We start from the raw sequence: 16,631 nt of genomic DNA on the forward strand, positions 1-16,631 counted from the left end.
AATGACAAAAGTTACATTTAATTTACAGTGTAATAAAGGTTACAGGTAAAAAGCTACACTTAAAGCAGAAAAAGCCTATTACACAAATGTACAAATCTGTACAAAGCTCATACAATGGTTCCTACCTTGTCTCGGGTCAGCCAGGTCTACCCTAGAGCTCTGAATAACCAGAACTCTTCACGGGGGAGGGAGTGTCAGAGAAGCCTCCACACCAACAGCTGAGCATGCCCTCCTACCACAAACCTGGTCCTTGCAAAGTGGTCTTCCTGTTCAATGGGAACTGCCCCCACTGGCCATCCCTAAGAAACTGCCTCACAGCACACAACAGGTGTTGCCACGGGGAAGACAGCAGCGCTTGAACTAAATGGGAACGAGGCAAGTGGAGGGTTCAGTGCGGACAAGGACAGTAGGTCAAGTCCAACAATACTGTAAACCCCATAACCCTGTGCCTGTGACATTGGCCACAGACAACGGGAACTCAAAATGGCCTCCCTCCGGCAGAAAGGCCTAACTATTGGACCTCAAAACCACGGACCCAAGACAACGCTTGAGTTTACACCTTGGTTTAAATGAACAAGGTCAACCAACCTGGGATCCATGGCAACTGCTTTGCTACCTGGGACTCACGAGGGGAGGGGAATGAATGCAAATGAGGCCCCACCCCTCCACAGCTCTGGACTCCACCCATTCCACATGAAAACAGTCCTAGGAAGAGGCACCCCAGGGCAGTCTGCTCAGAGGGACTGGGAAGCCTTTCTCTAAAGCGTCAAGTGTTGTGATTCAAGTCTTCCCTGGTACTTGGGCCTGGTACCTAGTCTCAGCATTACAGTTAGGACCCCAGGAGACTTTCTGAAAGACATACTGCACACACGGAAAGTTTTCTCCCCAGTTCATTAGCTCCCCTTGTCACCCCTCCACCCCTCCCCACCCATCCCTGCCCTTTCCATAACCAAAAATATCAAATCAGTAAGGAAGGTGTGGGCTTCTTGCCTGGCCACGCCTCCTTGGCGTATTTCTTCTTCTTGGGTTCATTTACAGCTTCAGGGTTGTAGACTGCAGGGTTTGGTGTGGGGTTTATGGTCACTGCGGATGGCACAACAGGAGTCAAGTCCACATCAGGGGCAAGGTTCGGGTACGGCATGGGCAAGCCACCAATGAGCGCTGTCCCATGGATGCCATGTGGTTGGGAGCCTGTTTCATTGTGTGTAGGGGGCAGGCCCCCGTAGAGTCCTCCGCTGAAGGCAAAGTTCTGTATGCGCCTGCTTGCTGACTCCTCCAGGCCCAGAGAGCCCGAGCCTTCCATCCGCTTCTTCTGTGGTTTGCCACAGGGAGGGAGAACAGAGAGGAGACGTGAGGTGAGGCTCTAGTTTCTTTCCGTTCTAGCCAGAGAAAACATTTGGAAAATTTCCCGCCACGGAGCCTAGAGCATTTCTGAAATCTCAGGGTCTAATGCCTTTTTCTTTTGGGACAGAGTCTCTCTTACACAGCCCCGGCTGTCCTGGAACTTGCTCTGTAGACCAGGCTGGCTGGCCTCAAACCATCAGACATCTGCCTGCCTCTGCCTCCCAAGTGGCGGGATTAAGGTGCGTGATACCATCTGGCTAACAAAGCAGTTCTCATGTTGAGAAAAACAGGATGCTGCTGTATTACCGCAGTCACCTCTAATGCCAGCTCTGGGGGTCCTATACCTGTGGTCTCCAAGGGCACAAACCTACACATGTGAACATTCTCACACAGGTACGCATAACTAAAAATAAAGTGAGCAAGTGACCATTCTTGTTTGTTTTTTGAGGCAGGGTTTCTCTGTGTAGCCTTGGCTGTCCTGGACTCCCTTTGCAGACCAGGCTGGCTTTGAATGCCAAGATCTGCCTGCCTCTGCCTCCCAAGTGCTAGGATTACAGGCATGTGCCAATAAGCCCGGCAACCATTCTTTACTTAAAGGGCAACCCCGTCCTCTCTTAGGTGGATGCTAATGTAGGAAATTGAAGTGATAATTCACTTATTTGAAGGGTAGGCATAAAAAAGTGCTAAGTCCATGTTGGGTGCCCAATGACTTTGAAACATTTTTTCTTTCTCCTCCCACCCCCAGTGTTTCTCTGTGTAACAGTATTGGCTGTCCTGGAACCAGCTCTGTACATCAGGCTAGCCTCAAACTCAGAGAAATCTACCTGGCTCTGCCTCCTAGGTGCTGGGATTAAAACATGTGCACACATCATGACATCCAGCTTTTAGAAACTTTTTTTGAGACAGGGTCACTATGTAGACCAGGCTGCCTTAACATGTGATTTTTTGTTGTTCTTTTTTGAATTTTTGTTTTTTTGTTTTTTCAAGACAGGGTTTCTCTGTGTAGCTCTGGCTGTCCTGGACTCGCTTTGTAGACTAGGCCTGCCTCTGCCTGGGCTGGAAACTTTATTTAGGTTTTTTGAGACAGGACCTCTCTGTGTAGCCTTGGCTGTCCTGGACTCACTTTGTAGACCAGGCTGGCCTCGAACTGACAGCAATCTGCCTGCCTCTGCCTCCCGAATGCTGGGATTAAAGGCGTGTGCCACCACGCCCGGCTTGTAGTCTTTTCTTTTATTACTTACACCAGTGTGACAACATGTTGGTTTGTTTCTGTACTGTTGGACTGAGCCCAGATGCTCTACAGCTGAGCTAGCCTACCAACTTTTTTTTTTTTTTTTTTTGCTTTTTGAGACAGGGTTTTTCTGTGTAGTGTTGGCTGTCCTAGACTCACTTTGTAGACCAGGCTGGCCTCGAACTCACAGCAAATGATCTGCCGGGCTCTGCCTCCTGATTGCTGGGATTACAGGCATGCGCCACCACACCCAGCTAGCAGTTCTTTCAGAGACTTGCCATGTAGTAAGTACTAAGTCTGGTAAAGGTGGCAGGGCAGCACTTGGGAGGCAAAGGCAGGTGGAGCTGAGTTCCAGGCCAACTGGGTTACAAAGAGAAACCTTGTCTTGAAAGAAACAAAAAAGTAACTTAGAGGGGGCTGGAGGGATGGCTCGGGGGTTGAGAGTACTGGCTATTCTTCCAAAGGTTCCGAGTTTGGTTCTCAGCGACTGTATGGTGGCTCATGACCACCTATAGAGATCTAGTGCCCTCTTCTGGCAAGTGTACGTGCAGGCAGAGCACTATATATATAATAAATGAATAAATTTAAAAAAAATAAATTTTAAAAAATTTATTCATTTATTACTTATACAGTGTTCTGCCTGCACGTACACCTGCACACCAGAAGAGGGCACCAGAACTCATTATGGATGGTTATGAGTCACCATGTGGTTGCTGGGAATTGAACTCAGGACCTTTGGAAGAGCAAATGGTACTCTTAACTTCTGAGCCATCTCTCTAGCCAAGTTGATGACAGTATAAGTGAAGAGTTTGCCTAGAGAACACAAGGCCCTGGGCCCCATCCTCAACACTATGAAAGTAGTGTGTGTCTGGGAGGACGTGTGGGTTAGAAACAAGCAGGTCCTCATGCAACGGATGTGGGCACCTGCGGGCTCTGTAGCCTGGCTGAGAGCGTGCCTCACAGTATCAGAGATTACTGCCTTCTAAAGACTAAACTCCTCCAGCAGCACTGCTTAGCCTCTTGCAACCACTCTGGGCATCTTTGTCACGGGCATCCTTTTAGGCAGCCCTGTCCACAGCAAGTGTGACAGTCTGAGAATCAGGCAATCTTGGTGACTTCTACTTCTCCATTCCTAAACACCCCTGACCTTGAACCCTAAGATCTAGAGAGGATCCTCAATCTGTGCTGCTCCTGTGCATAAAGTAAGGGCATGCCCAGGGGTTTAGGAGAGACTCAGTAGTTAAGAGTACCTGCTGTTTTTGTAAAGGACACACATGGCAGTTCACAATCATTCGTAACTCCAGTTCCCAGGGATCAGACATGCTCTTCTGACGTGTGAAGGCACCAGGCACACACATTGAGGACATACATACACGCAGGGAAACACATCAAAACAACAAGGAAACAAAACCTCTAAAAAGGCATCACAACAAGGCAGACGCTGGCAGATCACTGTGAATTTGAGGTTAGCCTGGTCTACAAAGTGACTCCAGAACAGCCAGGGCCACACAGAGAAACCTTGCCTCAAAAACAAAACAAAACAAACAGAAAACCTAAAGAAAAAAGCCAGGTGTGGTGGCGCATGCCTTTAATCCCAGCACCCAGGAGGCAGAGGCAGGTGGATCTCTATGAATTCAAGGCCAGCCTGGTCTACAAATCAGTCTAGGACAGCCAAGGCTACACAGAGAGACCCTGACTTAGAAAAACCAAATTAAGAAGAAGAAGAAGAAGAAGAAAAGCATAACAGTCATTTTTTAAAGGATGTGGCAAAAGCCATATGTCAACGCTCCCCTTTCACTCTGAGCCAGCGAACAGACAAGAGGAAGGTGGGTGTCTCCACAGCCTCTGGGAAGAGAGCTGTGCTCTCAGAGTGAGTGGTCAGCGCACGGCATTCTGGTTGGCCACCTCAGGACCTGTGCTACTCTAGAGTTCTGAGACATAGGTGTGGGTAAGAATATTTCTCAGAGAATGAAAAATGGGAAAGAAGGGCTGGAAAAATAGGTCAGCGGTTGAGAGCGCTAGCTGTTTTTCCAGAAGACCCAGGATTGGTTTGCAAAATTAAGTTTCTAGTTCTATATGGCAGTTCAGCAGTTCCAAGAAACCCAATGCCCCCTCAAGTTTCCACGGGCACCAGGCAGGTATGTGGTGCACAAAGATACATGCAGTCAAAACACTCATACATTTAAAGGGAGAGCATCTCAGAATGTGTTTTAAATCTATACTTAACAGGGTAACAGGCTTTTCTTTTCTTTTTTCTTTTTTGTAGTCCTGGGGATCAAAGCCAGGACTTTGCTAAGTTCATGTGCAACAACAGAGTTATATCCTAAAGTGGGTTTCTGGTGCCACACTGTATGGCACTTCAAACACGCTCAAAAGATGCTTCTTACCTTGACTGGAACCACTGCAGTCTGCACCATGTTCCGGAAGCGGCCAACAGAGGGATCCACGTCCTCTGCAAAAGGAGATGAAAACAGGGTTGGGAGAACAGGGATCAAGCTGCCCACCAAACAACCTGCTCATTCAAAAGGGAAATACAGCTAATGCCAAGGTTCCTCATCTAAGCCTTCCCAACAACCCCACCAGGCCCAGGGCGGATGAGGAACAGACCAAGTCCTGGAAGAGGAATAGCACTAGGCCAGTCTACCTGCTGGAGGGGAGGAGCCAGGACTCAGTCCAAGCACCACAAATAGGCCTGTGCTGCAGGTCACTGCAATGCACTGCCTTCCCAGGGTATTTTTTGTTTAGTGTTTTTCCTTTTGGTTTTTTGAGACAGGGTTTCTCTGTGTAGCCTTGGCCATCCTGGACTCACTTTGTAGTCCAGGCTGGCCTGGAACTCACAGCGATCCGCCTGCCTATGCCTCCCGAGTGCTGGGATTAAAGGTGTGCGACACCACGCCCGGCTCCTAGGGTGTTTTTTGTTTTCCCCCTTCCTTTCCTATTCCATGCATTTCTGTTTTGAGGGCAGATAAAACAGCAGACATTAATATTTTAGTGATAAGAATAAAATGACGGCTGGAGAGATGGCTCAGAGGTTAAGAACACAGTCTGCTCTTCCAAAGGTCCTAAGTTCAATTCCCAGCAACCACATGGTAGCTCACAACCATCTATAATGAGATCTGGTGTCTTCTTCTGTCATGCTTGCAGAATACTGTATAAATAAATAAACCTTTTTTAAAATTTATTTTTATGTGCCTTGGTGTTTTGCCTGCACGTATATCTGCGCGAGGACGTCAGATCTTATAGTTACAGACAGTTGTGAGATGCCATGTGGATGTTGGGAATTGAACCTGGGGCCTTTGGAAGAGCAGCGAGTGCTCTTAACCGCTGAGCCATCTCTCCAGCCCCAAATAAACTGGCAAGTGGCCATAAGCACACATAGTGATGCATGTTTGTCAGCAAGCTCAGATTTAGGACGAAGAGCCAGGGCTTCACATTCGCAGCATTCACACGCGCAAGGGTGTGTGCTACTCATCAAAGCAGCAGCTTTTCATGGCCGGCGACACACACTGCTACCCTAGAGCACATCTGGCTGCACTCTGCAGGGAGGGGCAGTCAAGGTAGGTAAGGGACTCATTTTCATCATTCTTTCCAGCCTCAAGCACTGGCTGCCACTGCACAGAAGAGCAAGATACCATTCTGCCTTTGAGGACTCCACAGCAACAACTCAGACAGGCTACAAGACATCGCAGCACTTGGTAGCAGGCAGGGGCAAGCAGACCGCTATGAGTTCAAGGCTGGCCTACATACAGTTCCAGGCCAGCTGGGGCTACATAGTGATACCCTGTCTCAAAAAAAGAAAACTCAGGTTTCTAGTTGTATGTAAGTGTGGGTAAGTGACCTCTGCAGGTACCTACACATAAACCACACGCGTACATGTGCGCACACGCACGCACGCACACACCCATGGTGGTACATGCACTGGATGGATAGCCTAGCTTACTCTGTTTCTAGGCCGGTGGGGAGACGGCTCAACAGGCAGTTGGTCATGCTCACTGTTCTTGCAGAGGTTCAGTTCTTTTCTAGACCCCAAGGCTCCTGCCTGAGTCTATATGCAACACGTGGTGCGCACATACTCATGTAGGGTCACACACGCACACATCAAACAAAACAAGCGCACTCTTCCTGCCCCAGCATCCTCAGTGCTGGGATTACAGGAGCACACACCACGCCCAGCTCTAGTCCCTGGTCGTTTTCCCTTTTTGAGACAGGTTCCCTCTGCGTAGTCCTGGCTGGACTGGAACTGACCATGTAGACCAGGCTGGCCTCAAACTCGCAGAGACCTGTCTGCCTCTGCCTCCCAAGCAGAAGTGTACTACCACACCTGGCTAGTCCCTTCTCTCTCTCCTCTCTCTCTCTTTGGTTTTTCAAGACAGAGTTTCTCTGTGTAGCCTTAGCTGTCCTGGACTCACGGATCTGCTTGCCTCTGCCTCCCGAGTGCTGAGATTAAGGTGTGTGCCACCACGCCCGGCCTTAGCCCCTGCTCTTAAGTACTATACTGCCCTGACTAAACACACTACATGGTTAAGGCTCCAGGGGGCTGGTTTCTGATTTCTTTTTTCAAGACAGCCTAGAACATACATCTTAGTTTCTATCCCTAGTACTAAAAATTGGATGACCCATGAGCAGGCTTCTCAGACTAGACAGGCTCCACCCGAGCCTTCCCTTTAATACCCACTGGATTCTGAGAAGGAATCCAATCCATTTCATGCACTATCAAAAGGTGCACTTGTCACTGAACAAATGCCCAGTGTCTATCACAGGACTCCCTAAGGCGTTTTCATTTATGTATGTATGTATACATTTGTGTATGTGTGAGACGCGCACACACACACACACACACATTCCATGGTGAGTCTATGGAAGCCAGGTCTCTCCTTCCACTGGTTCTGGGGACCAAATTCAGGTTCGGCAGCAAATGCCTTTACCTGGCTGGCCATCTTGCTAACCCAGGAATTCTTTTAATTCTCTTTCTAAACATAAGCCTTAGACTTGCTGGCTTCTTTTTTGTGTAGGCTAACTCCCTGGTACCCACAGGCTCTGGTTTTGGCCTATTGGAGCTGTAGCTCCCCTTGTCCCCACGTACTCCTAGGATCCAGAGGATTCTATACATGGCTGAGAACCAGGGCCCGGTAGCTCACTCATGACTACAGAACACATCTGGAGAGTTCTAATCAGCACACTGGTAAATGGGTGACTATCCCCAACTTTTTCTTTCTTTCTTTTTTTTTTGGTTTTTCGAGACAGGGTTTCTGTGTAGCCTTGGCTGTCCTGGACTCACTTTGTAGACCAGGCTGTCCTCGAACTCACAGCGATCCGCCTGCCTCTGCCTCCCGAGTGCTGGAATTAAAGGCATACGCCACCACGCCCGGCTCCCCAACCTTTTCTTAATGCAGTTTTGAATTTCACTTGACTGGTTTCTATATACCCTGATGATCCAGGCTGTTTTGTTTATTTTTAAAGGGTTATTTATTTATTTATTATGTATACAGTGCTCTGCCTGCATGTTCACCTGTAGGCCAGAAGAGGGCACCAGATCTCATTGTAGGTGGTTGTGAGCCACTATGTGGTTGCTGGGAATGGAACTCAGGACCTTTGGAAGAGCAGCCAGTGCTCTTAACCTCTGAGCCATCTCTCCAACCCTAGACCTCTCATTTAAAATACTGTTATTTTGACCCGAAGGTTGAACTTGTAAGTTACTCTCGCAGCATCTGTACCCACTAAGCATGCGCTGCCACTCTGTACCATCCTTCCATCAGAGCACCTGTGATGTTAACATGAGCTCAAAATATGAGCACAGTGACCCAGCAAAGTGGCAGACTGAGACGTCCTTCCCGCAATCCGACCCCAGTGGCCTACAGGTTGTCCGCCACTGAGACCCTAGCCTTCCCATCTCACCTGGGTTGATGATCTCATCGTCCTCACTGAAAGTCACCCGTGAGTTCTTCCTCTTCCTCTTTGGTCTCTGAATGTCCAGGTTTCCCTCCTCGATGGTGAGGGTTGAAATCCGCTTGTTGTGGGCAGTGTTGAACTCTGTCAGGTTCTGTCCAAAGTTCACACAGGAAAGACTAGAATCAGCACACAAGGAGTTTCATGGAGAATATAACAAACAAAGGGCAAAAAAGCATTTGGAGCTCACTCTGCTCTCCTAAGGCAGCAAGAGGACTCTGTCCTAATTCAGACTATTAATAGAGAGAACACGGAGCATCCTCCCTAACCATGAGAGTGCTGCTTAAAAGGAGGTGAAGGCCACCCGTGAAATGAGGGTGTGGTTGTTTACTTTTCTGGTTTTGATAGAACACTATCACAACTCTATGCCAAGAATTAAAGGAAATTTAACTGGGAGGAATACTAAGAATTATTTTAAAGTAATAAAACAGATGAAAAAGACAACTGAATGCTTCTCAGTAGCTGGTGTGTGTGTGTAGTGCCAACACAGACAAGACTGTCTTTAGACTAGACTGTCTTTAGATTTGTAACAATCCTCCTGCCTCAGCTTCTGCAGTGCTGAGATCACAGGGATAAGCCACCACACCTGCTTTTCCTTAGAATTCTTAAGGACGCTGGCAGTGCACTTAGTTTTTGGCATTAATATTTTGCTAGACTCGCCTTCCTGCCTGAGGCCCAGTGCATTCACAATCACCCTCTATTCCTCTCATGAGTAACTTGGCCTTAGCACTGCTTCCTGCTTCTTTCCAATTCACTGGACCTGTTCCACCCTGCCCTGCAGCTTGAGATATTCCAAAAGCCCAGAAAGGACCCAACACACTGAACTGAAACATGGGGACTCACACTAGCCCGGGAGAAACAGACAGGCGTGACTACCACCACGGCCCTTAGCTAAGAGGTGACTTCTGAAGAAAATGGCTTCTACTTTGGTGTTTTTGGTTTTGTTTGGTGCCAAGCGTGTGTGTGTGCACGCATGTGTGTATGTGACCATGTAAATATGCAGATTCTCAGGTGCCTGGGCCATCTCCCACAGGCAACTCTAGATCCTAATGAGAACATGTAACACCAGCCACACGTGACTGTTGTATGGAGCTGTATTGTTTACAGAGACTCTCCTGACACAGCTCACTCATCTCCTTGTGTGAAGATGGAATATACGAAATGTGGTCAGTGACTACAGCACTGGACAAAAAAGCTTAAAAGAGCAACAGAGCAAACAGGGGCTGCAGAGGAGGCTCAGCAGTTATGAGCACTGGCCGCTCTTCCAGAGGACCTGTGTGATTCCCAGAGCCACACGGTAGTTCACAGCTGTCTGCAACTACAATTTCCGGGGATTTATGCCATATTCTGTACAGGCAGGCAAAAGATTCAAATACATTAAAAAAAAAAAAAAAAGGCTAGGCTCTCCCCCACAAATTAAAGCAGCAGCGCATGGTCCTCTGAAGAGAGAGTGCAGAGACACCTGGCCACAGCTGGCATATGCATGGCTCAGGGCTCAGTATCAGACTGAAAGGAGCCTCCCGCTACTGTCCTTTCACACTAGGAAGAACAGCCACACACTGCACAATCAGGGGTTCCGACAGACAACGGCATGGAATTACATCGAGCTCGGTCTCCTCCTCGGGAAGTCCCAACAAGCCCTTGAGCTCGTCATCCTCTCCGCCCATCTTCTCGTCGCCCTTCACAGCTGACGGCAGGGTCTGCGGCTTCTCGCGAAGAGTGTATGCCCTTGTGGACGCACCGAACGAGACCGTGGAGTCGATGGGGATCTGCTGAGGCTTGTGAGGTTCCAACCGAATGTGACCCAGGAAAGTGCCATGTGCTGGGAATAACCAAATCACAAGTGTAAGGCAAGAAATCAAAAGCAGCCCGAGACCTCAGAAGGGAACGCGTCCTCTCTGACTCTCAGGGTGTCAGCTCCCACAGCGCATCCAGTCTGTTTTCCTGATCGTTAGAACTAATGATAACAAATGTCACATTCAGGACCATAGTCACAAAAGCAGCTGCGTGGAGGTACGCTGAGTGGATGTAACAACCATCAATAAAGCGCTGTTTAGCCAATCAGCTGGGCAGAAGGACAGGAAGTGGAAGGCGGGACCTCCTGGAGGGGAGCCAGGAGGTTTGACAGTTGAAGAGAGAGACAGTTGACAGGACAGGAAGGGGAAGGGGAAAACGGCTGGATGAGCATCTTAGTGGCAAATGATTGGGGTATACATATTATATATCAGTTTAGAGTAGTTTGTTTACCATAGTTTAGGAATAAATTAGCATCAGTTTAGATTCTGCCTGGCGTATAGTGCTGACAGCTTACAAGTACTCTTCAGACTCTGTGTCATTTATTAGCTACCATAGGTTGAACCGATACCTTTTTAATGTAACACAGCTGTTTTCTTTTTCCAGTAGGAGGGTCAAACCTAGGGTTTTGCCCATCCTGGGCAAGCACTCTACCACTGAGCCTCAGGCAGCCCTTGGCTTTTGAGACAGGGTCTCACTACGTAGTTAGGGCTGGCTTTCAACTTACTCTATAACCAGATGGACTTTGAACTCATGATTCTCCTGCCTCATCCTTTGGAATGCTGGGAATATAGACATGTGCCACTATGTTTGCAGAAAAATAGAACTTCTTCCCCCCCCTCCCCCAACAGGGTTTCTCTGTGAAGCCTTGGCTGTCCTGGATTTGCTTTGTAGACCAGGCTGGCCTGGAACTCACAGCGATCCACCTGCCTCTGCCTCCTGAGTGCTCGGATTAAAGGCGTGCACCACCAACGCCTGGCTGAAAAATACAACTTTTAAAGATGACTATGTCACTGGGTGTACTTCATCCTGTCTTGAATGGCTCCAACCTAGCAGAAGCCATGCTCTCCAAAGCACGAGGCACACATCGGTGTGGTGGTGTGGTCTGCCCTCTCTCACTCCAGCTCTAAGCAGCAGGGAACTGCTGGTCTGGGGGCGCTGTGCTTGGACTTTTCCCCGGACGGAGAGATGATGGGCCAACACAGATGCAATGTCAATGCCAAGGCAAGCCAAAACCCTACCAGAGACTCTGAACTGTTCCATGTCAGCACTCTGCATGTTATGAAGCGGAAAGAAAAGATGGAGTAGGTACCTGTAAGACAAGGCTCACGGGGTCCTTTGTCAACAGACTGGGAGGTGTGCGTCTGTGTGTGCTAGGGTGTGTGGGAGGACCAAACATGGTGAGCAGAGAAAACAAATGTGTGTGTGTACACACTTGCCTGCCTCTGCCTCCCAAGTGCTGGGATTGAAGATGTGTGCTACACTGCCCAGCATTCGACTGTGTATTTTACTCTATGTATCATGGCAAACAAGTAGGCTTTAGCAGTCCTCACTGTCCAGTGTCAGCTGCGTTTCTGTAGACTATAAGCAAAGGTAAAAATCTTATTAAGTGCAGCGTACTTATGAACCTAAAATTGTCGTAATTCAGTTAAAGCTAGGTGTATTGGGATAATAACTTGTAAATAATAAATGTTGTTCAAAACAAGCATTCTATGAACATCCTGTATTGCTGCATACCATGATGCTAGTTAGGATTTCAGCTTAACTGGATCAACTGGATCGTGGCTCACCTGAACGTCAGTACTGAGTTCCTTTGTGCCACTTTCATTCTCTCTCTATACAAATGACTCCCAGAAGAGTCACCCCAAACTATCTTTTCTCTTTAGTCAATTATTTCAGGAAAATAAGAGAATCTCAGAAATAACGAAGAGCTGATTCAGAGTTCCCCAAGCCGAGAGCCCGAGCAGCATTTCTGTGCGCACGGGGAGCAGGAAATGGGAGGCAGGCACTTACTGCTGTTGAGATCTATCAAGAAAACTCTCTTCAGGTGCTTGTGGTAAACCAGTGCCGCGTGGACTCGAGAGCAGGACTGGTGGTCGATGGTAAAGTCACACAGATCAGGGTTCCTCCCAAATAAGTAATACTTCTTCTCATCAATAATCAGCTTCTAAATGAACATGAAATGAAATGTTACTTCCCTCTCACTGCAAGCAGGCTTAGCAAAGCTTCTGGTCATGCAAGTAGACACTGAGTAGGTAAAATGTCTGGCAACTGAGAAAAGCACCTCCTGTTGTCAATCTCCGGGGTGTGGTGAGATCAGTGCGGGGCGCTCCCCAGCGCCTGCCCCAGGCGGGGCCAGGCACGCTTCTGACCACCCTAAGACCCAGGGTGGGAGCATCTTTCCCATGAGACGCGCACTAGCTCCGAAATGGCCAGCATGCATTCTTCTCACTTCCAGCTAAGGATAAAAGCACTCACGCCCACCAGCTCACCCTGGCTCCTAGAGGACATTAGCCACTGCAATCCCAAATGAGAGAGCTCTTCCCTAGGGCAATGGAGCAGGAAAAAAAAATGGGTTTGCATTTCTAAGTACTTCTTTCGAGTCAGTGGCATAAACTTACCTCATGGACAGGCTCTATGTACAGGCCCACCTCTGTGTACCCACAGCAGTTTACTAAGCTAACATTTTTTGATGGAGAATTAATTTCATCTCTCCAAATAAAATCGTCCACTGTATAGTGCTGGTATAAAATTAAAAAACAAAAAAAGAAACTCAAAACTGTTTTTAGTTCTATTAGATATCAAGTAGCCCTTCCTTGTCAGATAAGAATTCTTTAAAAAATATATTTATTTATTCACTATGCATACAGTGTTCTGCCTGCATGTGCACCTGCACACCAGAAGAGGACACCAGATCTCATCATAGATGGTTGTGAGCCACCATGTGGTTGCTGGGAGTTGAACTTGGGACCTTTGGAAGAGCAGCCAGTGCTCTTAACCTTTCAGCTATCTCTCCTGCCCCTGCCCGAGATAAAAAAAAAAAATTTTTTTTTTTTTTGGTTTTGTGAGACAGGGTTTCTCTGCGTAGCTTTGGCTGTCCTAGACTCACTTTTTTTTTTTTTTTTTTAAAGATTTATTTACGGGGCTGGAGAGATGGCTCAGCAGTTAAGAGCACTGACTGTTCTTCCAGAGGTCCTGAGTTCAATTCTCAGCAACCACATGGTGGCTCAAACCATCTATCATGAGTTCTGGTGCCCTCCTCTGGTATGCATGAAGACAGTGTACTCATATACATAAAATAAATAAATAGATCTTAAATTAAAAAAAAAAATTATTTATTATGTATATAGTGTTCTGCCTGCATGTACACCTAAGGCCAGAAGAGGGCATCGGATCACATTATAGATGGTTGTCAGCCATCTCGTGGTTGCTGGGAATTGAACTTGGGACTTTTGGAAGAGCAGACGGTGCTCTTAACCTATGAGCCATCTCTCTACTGCCCCCTAGACTGACTTTGTAGTCCAGTCTGGCCTTGAACTCATAGCACAATCTGCCTGCTTCTGCCTCCCAAGTGCTGGGATTAAAGGTGTGAGCCACCTTGCCTTATATTCTTTTTCTTTTTTCTTGTGAGCCTAGCCCTTAACTGGCTAAACCCTCTCTCCAGCCCTACTACTACTTTTTTTTAAAAAAAAGTCAACTCTGGCTGGCTTGGAACTCTATACAGACTAGACTAGCCTCAAATTCAGAGATTCCTCCTGCCTCTGCCTCCTAAATGTTAGGATTAAAGGCTTGAAATAAGACTTCTATCAAGGGCCGGAGTGACAGCTGAGTATCTCCTGCCCTCAGGAGGCAGAGTTAGGGGAGATCTCAGAATTGGAGGCCAGCCTAGTCTATATAATGAGTTCCAGTAAAGCCAAGGCTATATAGTAAGACTCTGTCTCAAAGGAAAAGAAAAGGGCTGAAGAGATGGCACAGGGGTTAAGAGCACAGGCTGCTCTTACAGAGGACCCAGGTTCTGATCCTTACAACTGTCTGTCCCGCCAGTTCCAGGGGATGTGACTTCTGCCCTCTACAGACGGACATTAGGCATGCACACAGGGCACATAAATGTAGGCAAACCTTATACATAAAGCAAAAATATTTTTTAAAAAGTATTTAAAAATATATTAATATTAAAAAAAAATTGAGCCTGGTGTGAAGGCACACGCTTTTAATCCCAGCATTTGGGAGGCAGATGCAGGCAGATTGCTGTGAGTTCAAGGCCAGCCTGGTCTACAGAGTGAGACCAGGCCAGGCAAGGTTATACAGAGAAGCCCTGTCTGTCTCGAAAAACCAAAAACACCCTTCAGAGGTTAAGGCAGGATGATTCCAAGTTCAAGGCTAGCCTGGGCTACACACAGTAAGGCCCTGTCCTAAGAGACACACCCACACACCCACCTGAGAAAAACTAGCACAAAAGCTCAGAAGAAATGCCAAGTGAAACTAGCACAAGGCTAGAAATCAAGAGCTACTCACCCCTGGCTAAGTCCTTGAACGCACAGGCTGTACCCAGGGAGGAGGCTCACCATTCAGGACATATGCATTAGTGTCCTCGAAGACTGCTGGCAGTTAGCAGCAACAACTGCTGTGCACTCACCTGACATACACTTGCAGTGAGTTTTATGTTGTTTCACTGGGGAGGACAATGCCCTAGGGGTGACATCCTTTCCAGTGTTAGAGATGCAATATTGGAACATACCATGCAGAATACAATAAATAAATAAATTTCAATTCTATAGTTTAAATTTTTCTTCTTTCCTTTTTAAAAAGAAAGATTTTATATATTCCAGCTAGCCTCAAACCTGCTATGTAGCTCAGGATGATCTTAAACTTCTGATTCCCTCTAACTCCTAAGTGCCGAGATTACATGCGTGTACCACCAAACCCCGTTAAATCTGAGCATTTAAGAATGCCAGGCATGGCTGGGCAGTGGTGGCGCACGCCTTTAGAGCCACTACTTGGGAGACAGAGGCAGATGGATCTCTGTGAGGTTGAGGCCAGTCTGGTCTACAGAACAAGTTCCTGGAAAGCCAGGGCTTCACAGAGAAATACTGTCTTAAAAAACAAAACAACAAAAGAAGGCCAGGCATAGTGGTGAATGCCTTCACTTACAGGCAGAGGCAAGTAGAGCTCTGTGAATTCAAGGATACAGAGGTCCACAGAGTTCCAGGCCAGAACTACGTAATAGGACCTAGTCTTAAAAAAAAAGTTTATTTATTTATTGAGTTTACTTTCATTTTATGGGCTTCTGTACAATGTATGTCATGTGAGCAGGTACCTGTGGAGGCCAGAGAGGAGACCTGATCCCCTGGATATGGACTTACAGATGGTTAAACCTGCCCAACCTGGTGCATGGAACTGAACTTAGGTCTTCTGAAAGGGCAGGGTGGGCTCTCAACTACTGGCCCATTTCTCCACCACCACCCCATAGTCTGTGCATTTTTTAAATCTACATTATATAATTTCCTTATTCCACTAGTACTAAAAGGTAAGCCATCTGGGTATGAACACTTTGAGTAAGTATGTACCATGGGGTCATATTCTCAAAAACAAAACAAAAAACTTCAAAACAGCTGGGCATGGAGGTGCACACCTATATCAGAACTCTGGGAGGCAGAGCCAGGAGGATCTCTGAGTTCGAGTCCAGTCTGGCCTACAAAGCAAGTCCAGGGTGCTGGCTGTGGTGGCGCACACCTTTAATCCCAGCACTCAAGAGGCAGGGGTAGGTAGATCACTGTTGAGTTCAAAGCCTACCTGGTCTACACAGTGAATCCAGGACAGCCAAGGCTACACAGAGAGACCATGTCTTGAAAAACCAAAAAAAAAAAAAAAAAAAAAAAAGAGAGAGAGATGGCTTAAAAGTAAAGAGCACTGTCCTTCTAAGGGTCTTCAATTCAAAACAAGAACAAAACACACATATACACCACACAAAAAACCCAAACACCCCCCTTTTTGTTTTTTCGAGACAGGGTTTCTCTGTGTAGCCTTGGCTATCCTGGACTTGCTTTGTAGACCAGGCAGGCTTTGTACTCAGTGATCTACCTGCCTCTGCCTCCCTAGTGTTGGGATTACAGATGTGCGCCACCATGTCTGGCTCCCCTTCCCTCAGTTTCTGCCAAGCTTAGCTTTAAGTGTCAATTCAAACGGTGTCACCTCTGTGGACTTTCATCCAGCAGTGCCTACCTGCTGCTGCTATAGCTCACTTCAGAGCCATGTTACTATGGAGACCCAGACTTAACAGCGGCCTGACAGCCAATCACTCACCCAGTGTTACGTT

General features: G+C 47.4%; 1 protein-coding gene, 1 long non-coding RNA gene and 1 pseudogene across 3 annotated transcripts in view; 1 reads left to right on the forward strand and 2 right to left on the reverse strand.

The window, feature by feature from the left end:
• The window catches only part of LOC311600619, a 212,562-nt gene that overhangs the window by 33,457 nt on the left and 162,474 nt on the right, over positions 1 to 16,631 (reverse strand). The window lies entirely within an intron of this gene.
• PPP1R8 (protein phosphatase 1 regulatory subunit 8) overlaps positions 1 to 16,631 on the reverse strand; it is a 24,097-nt gene continuing 7,466 nt past the window's right edge. Inside the window, exons 3-7 of the mRNA XM_084787529.1 lie at positions 12,329 to 12,482; positions 10,123 to 10,343; positions 8,471 to 8,615; positions 4,963 to 5,027; positions 1 to 1,312 (exon numbers count right to left, since the gene is read on the reverse strand). Of these exons, the coding sequence (XP_084643655.1) occupies positions 959 to 1,312; positions 4,963 to 5,027; positions 8,471 to 8,615; positions 10,123 to 10,343; positions 12,329 to 12,482 (939 nt within the window). The 3' untranslated portion in view covers positions 1 to 958. The remainder of the gene's footprint in view (positions 1,313 to 4,962; positions 5,028 to 8,470; positions 8,616 to 10,122; positions 10,344 to 12,328; positions 12,483 to 16,631) is intronic.
• Positions 12,550 to 16,631, forward strand: part of LOC311599080 (large ribosomal subunit protein eL33-like) — a 6,773-nt pseudogene continuing 2,691 nt past the window's right edge. Inside the window, exon 1 of the transcript in view lies at positions 12,550 to 12,566. The product of the transcript in view is annotated as a large ribosomal subunit protein eL33-like (transcript). The remainder of the gene's footprint in view (positions 12,567 to 16,631) is intronic.

The sequence above is a fragment of the Acomys minous genome (genome assembly GCF_964271855.1).
Source record: "Acomys minous genome assembly, chromosome: 6".
Lineage (NCBI taxonomy): Eukaryota > Metazoa > Chordata > Mammalia > Rodentia > Muridae > Acomys > Acomys minous.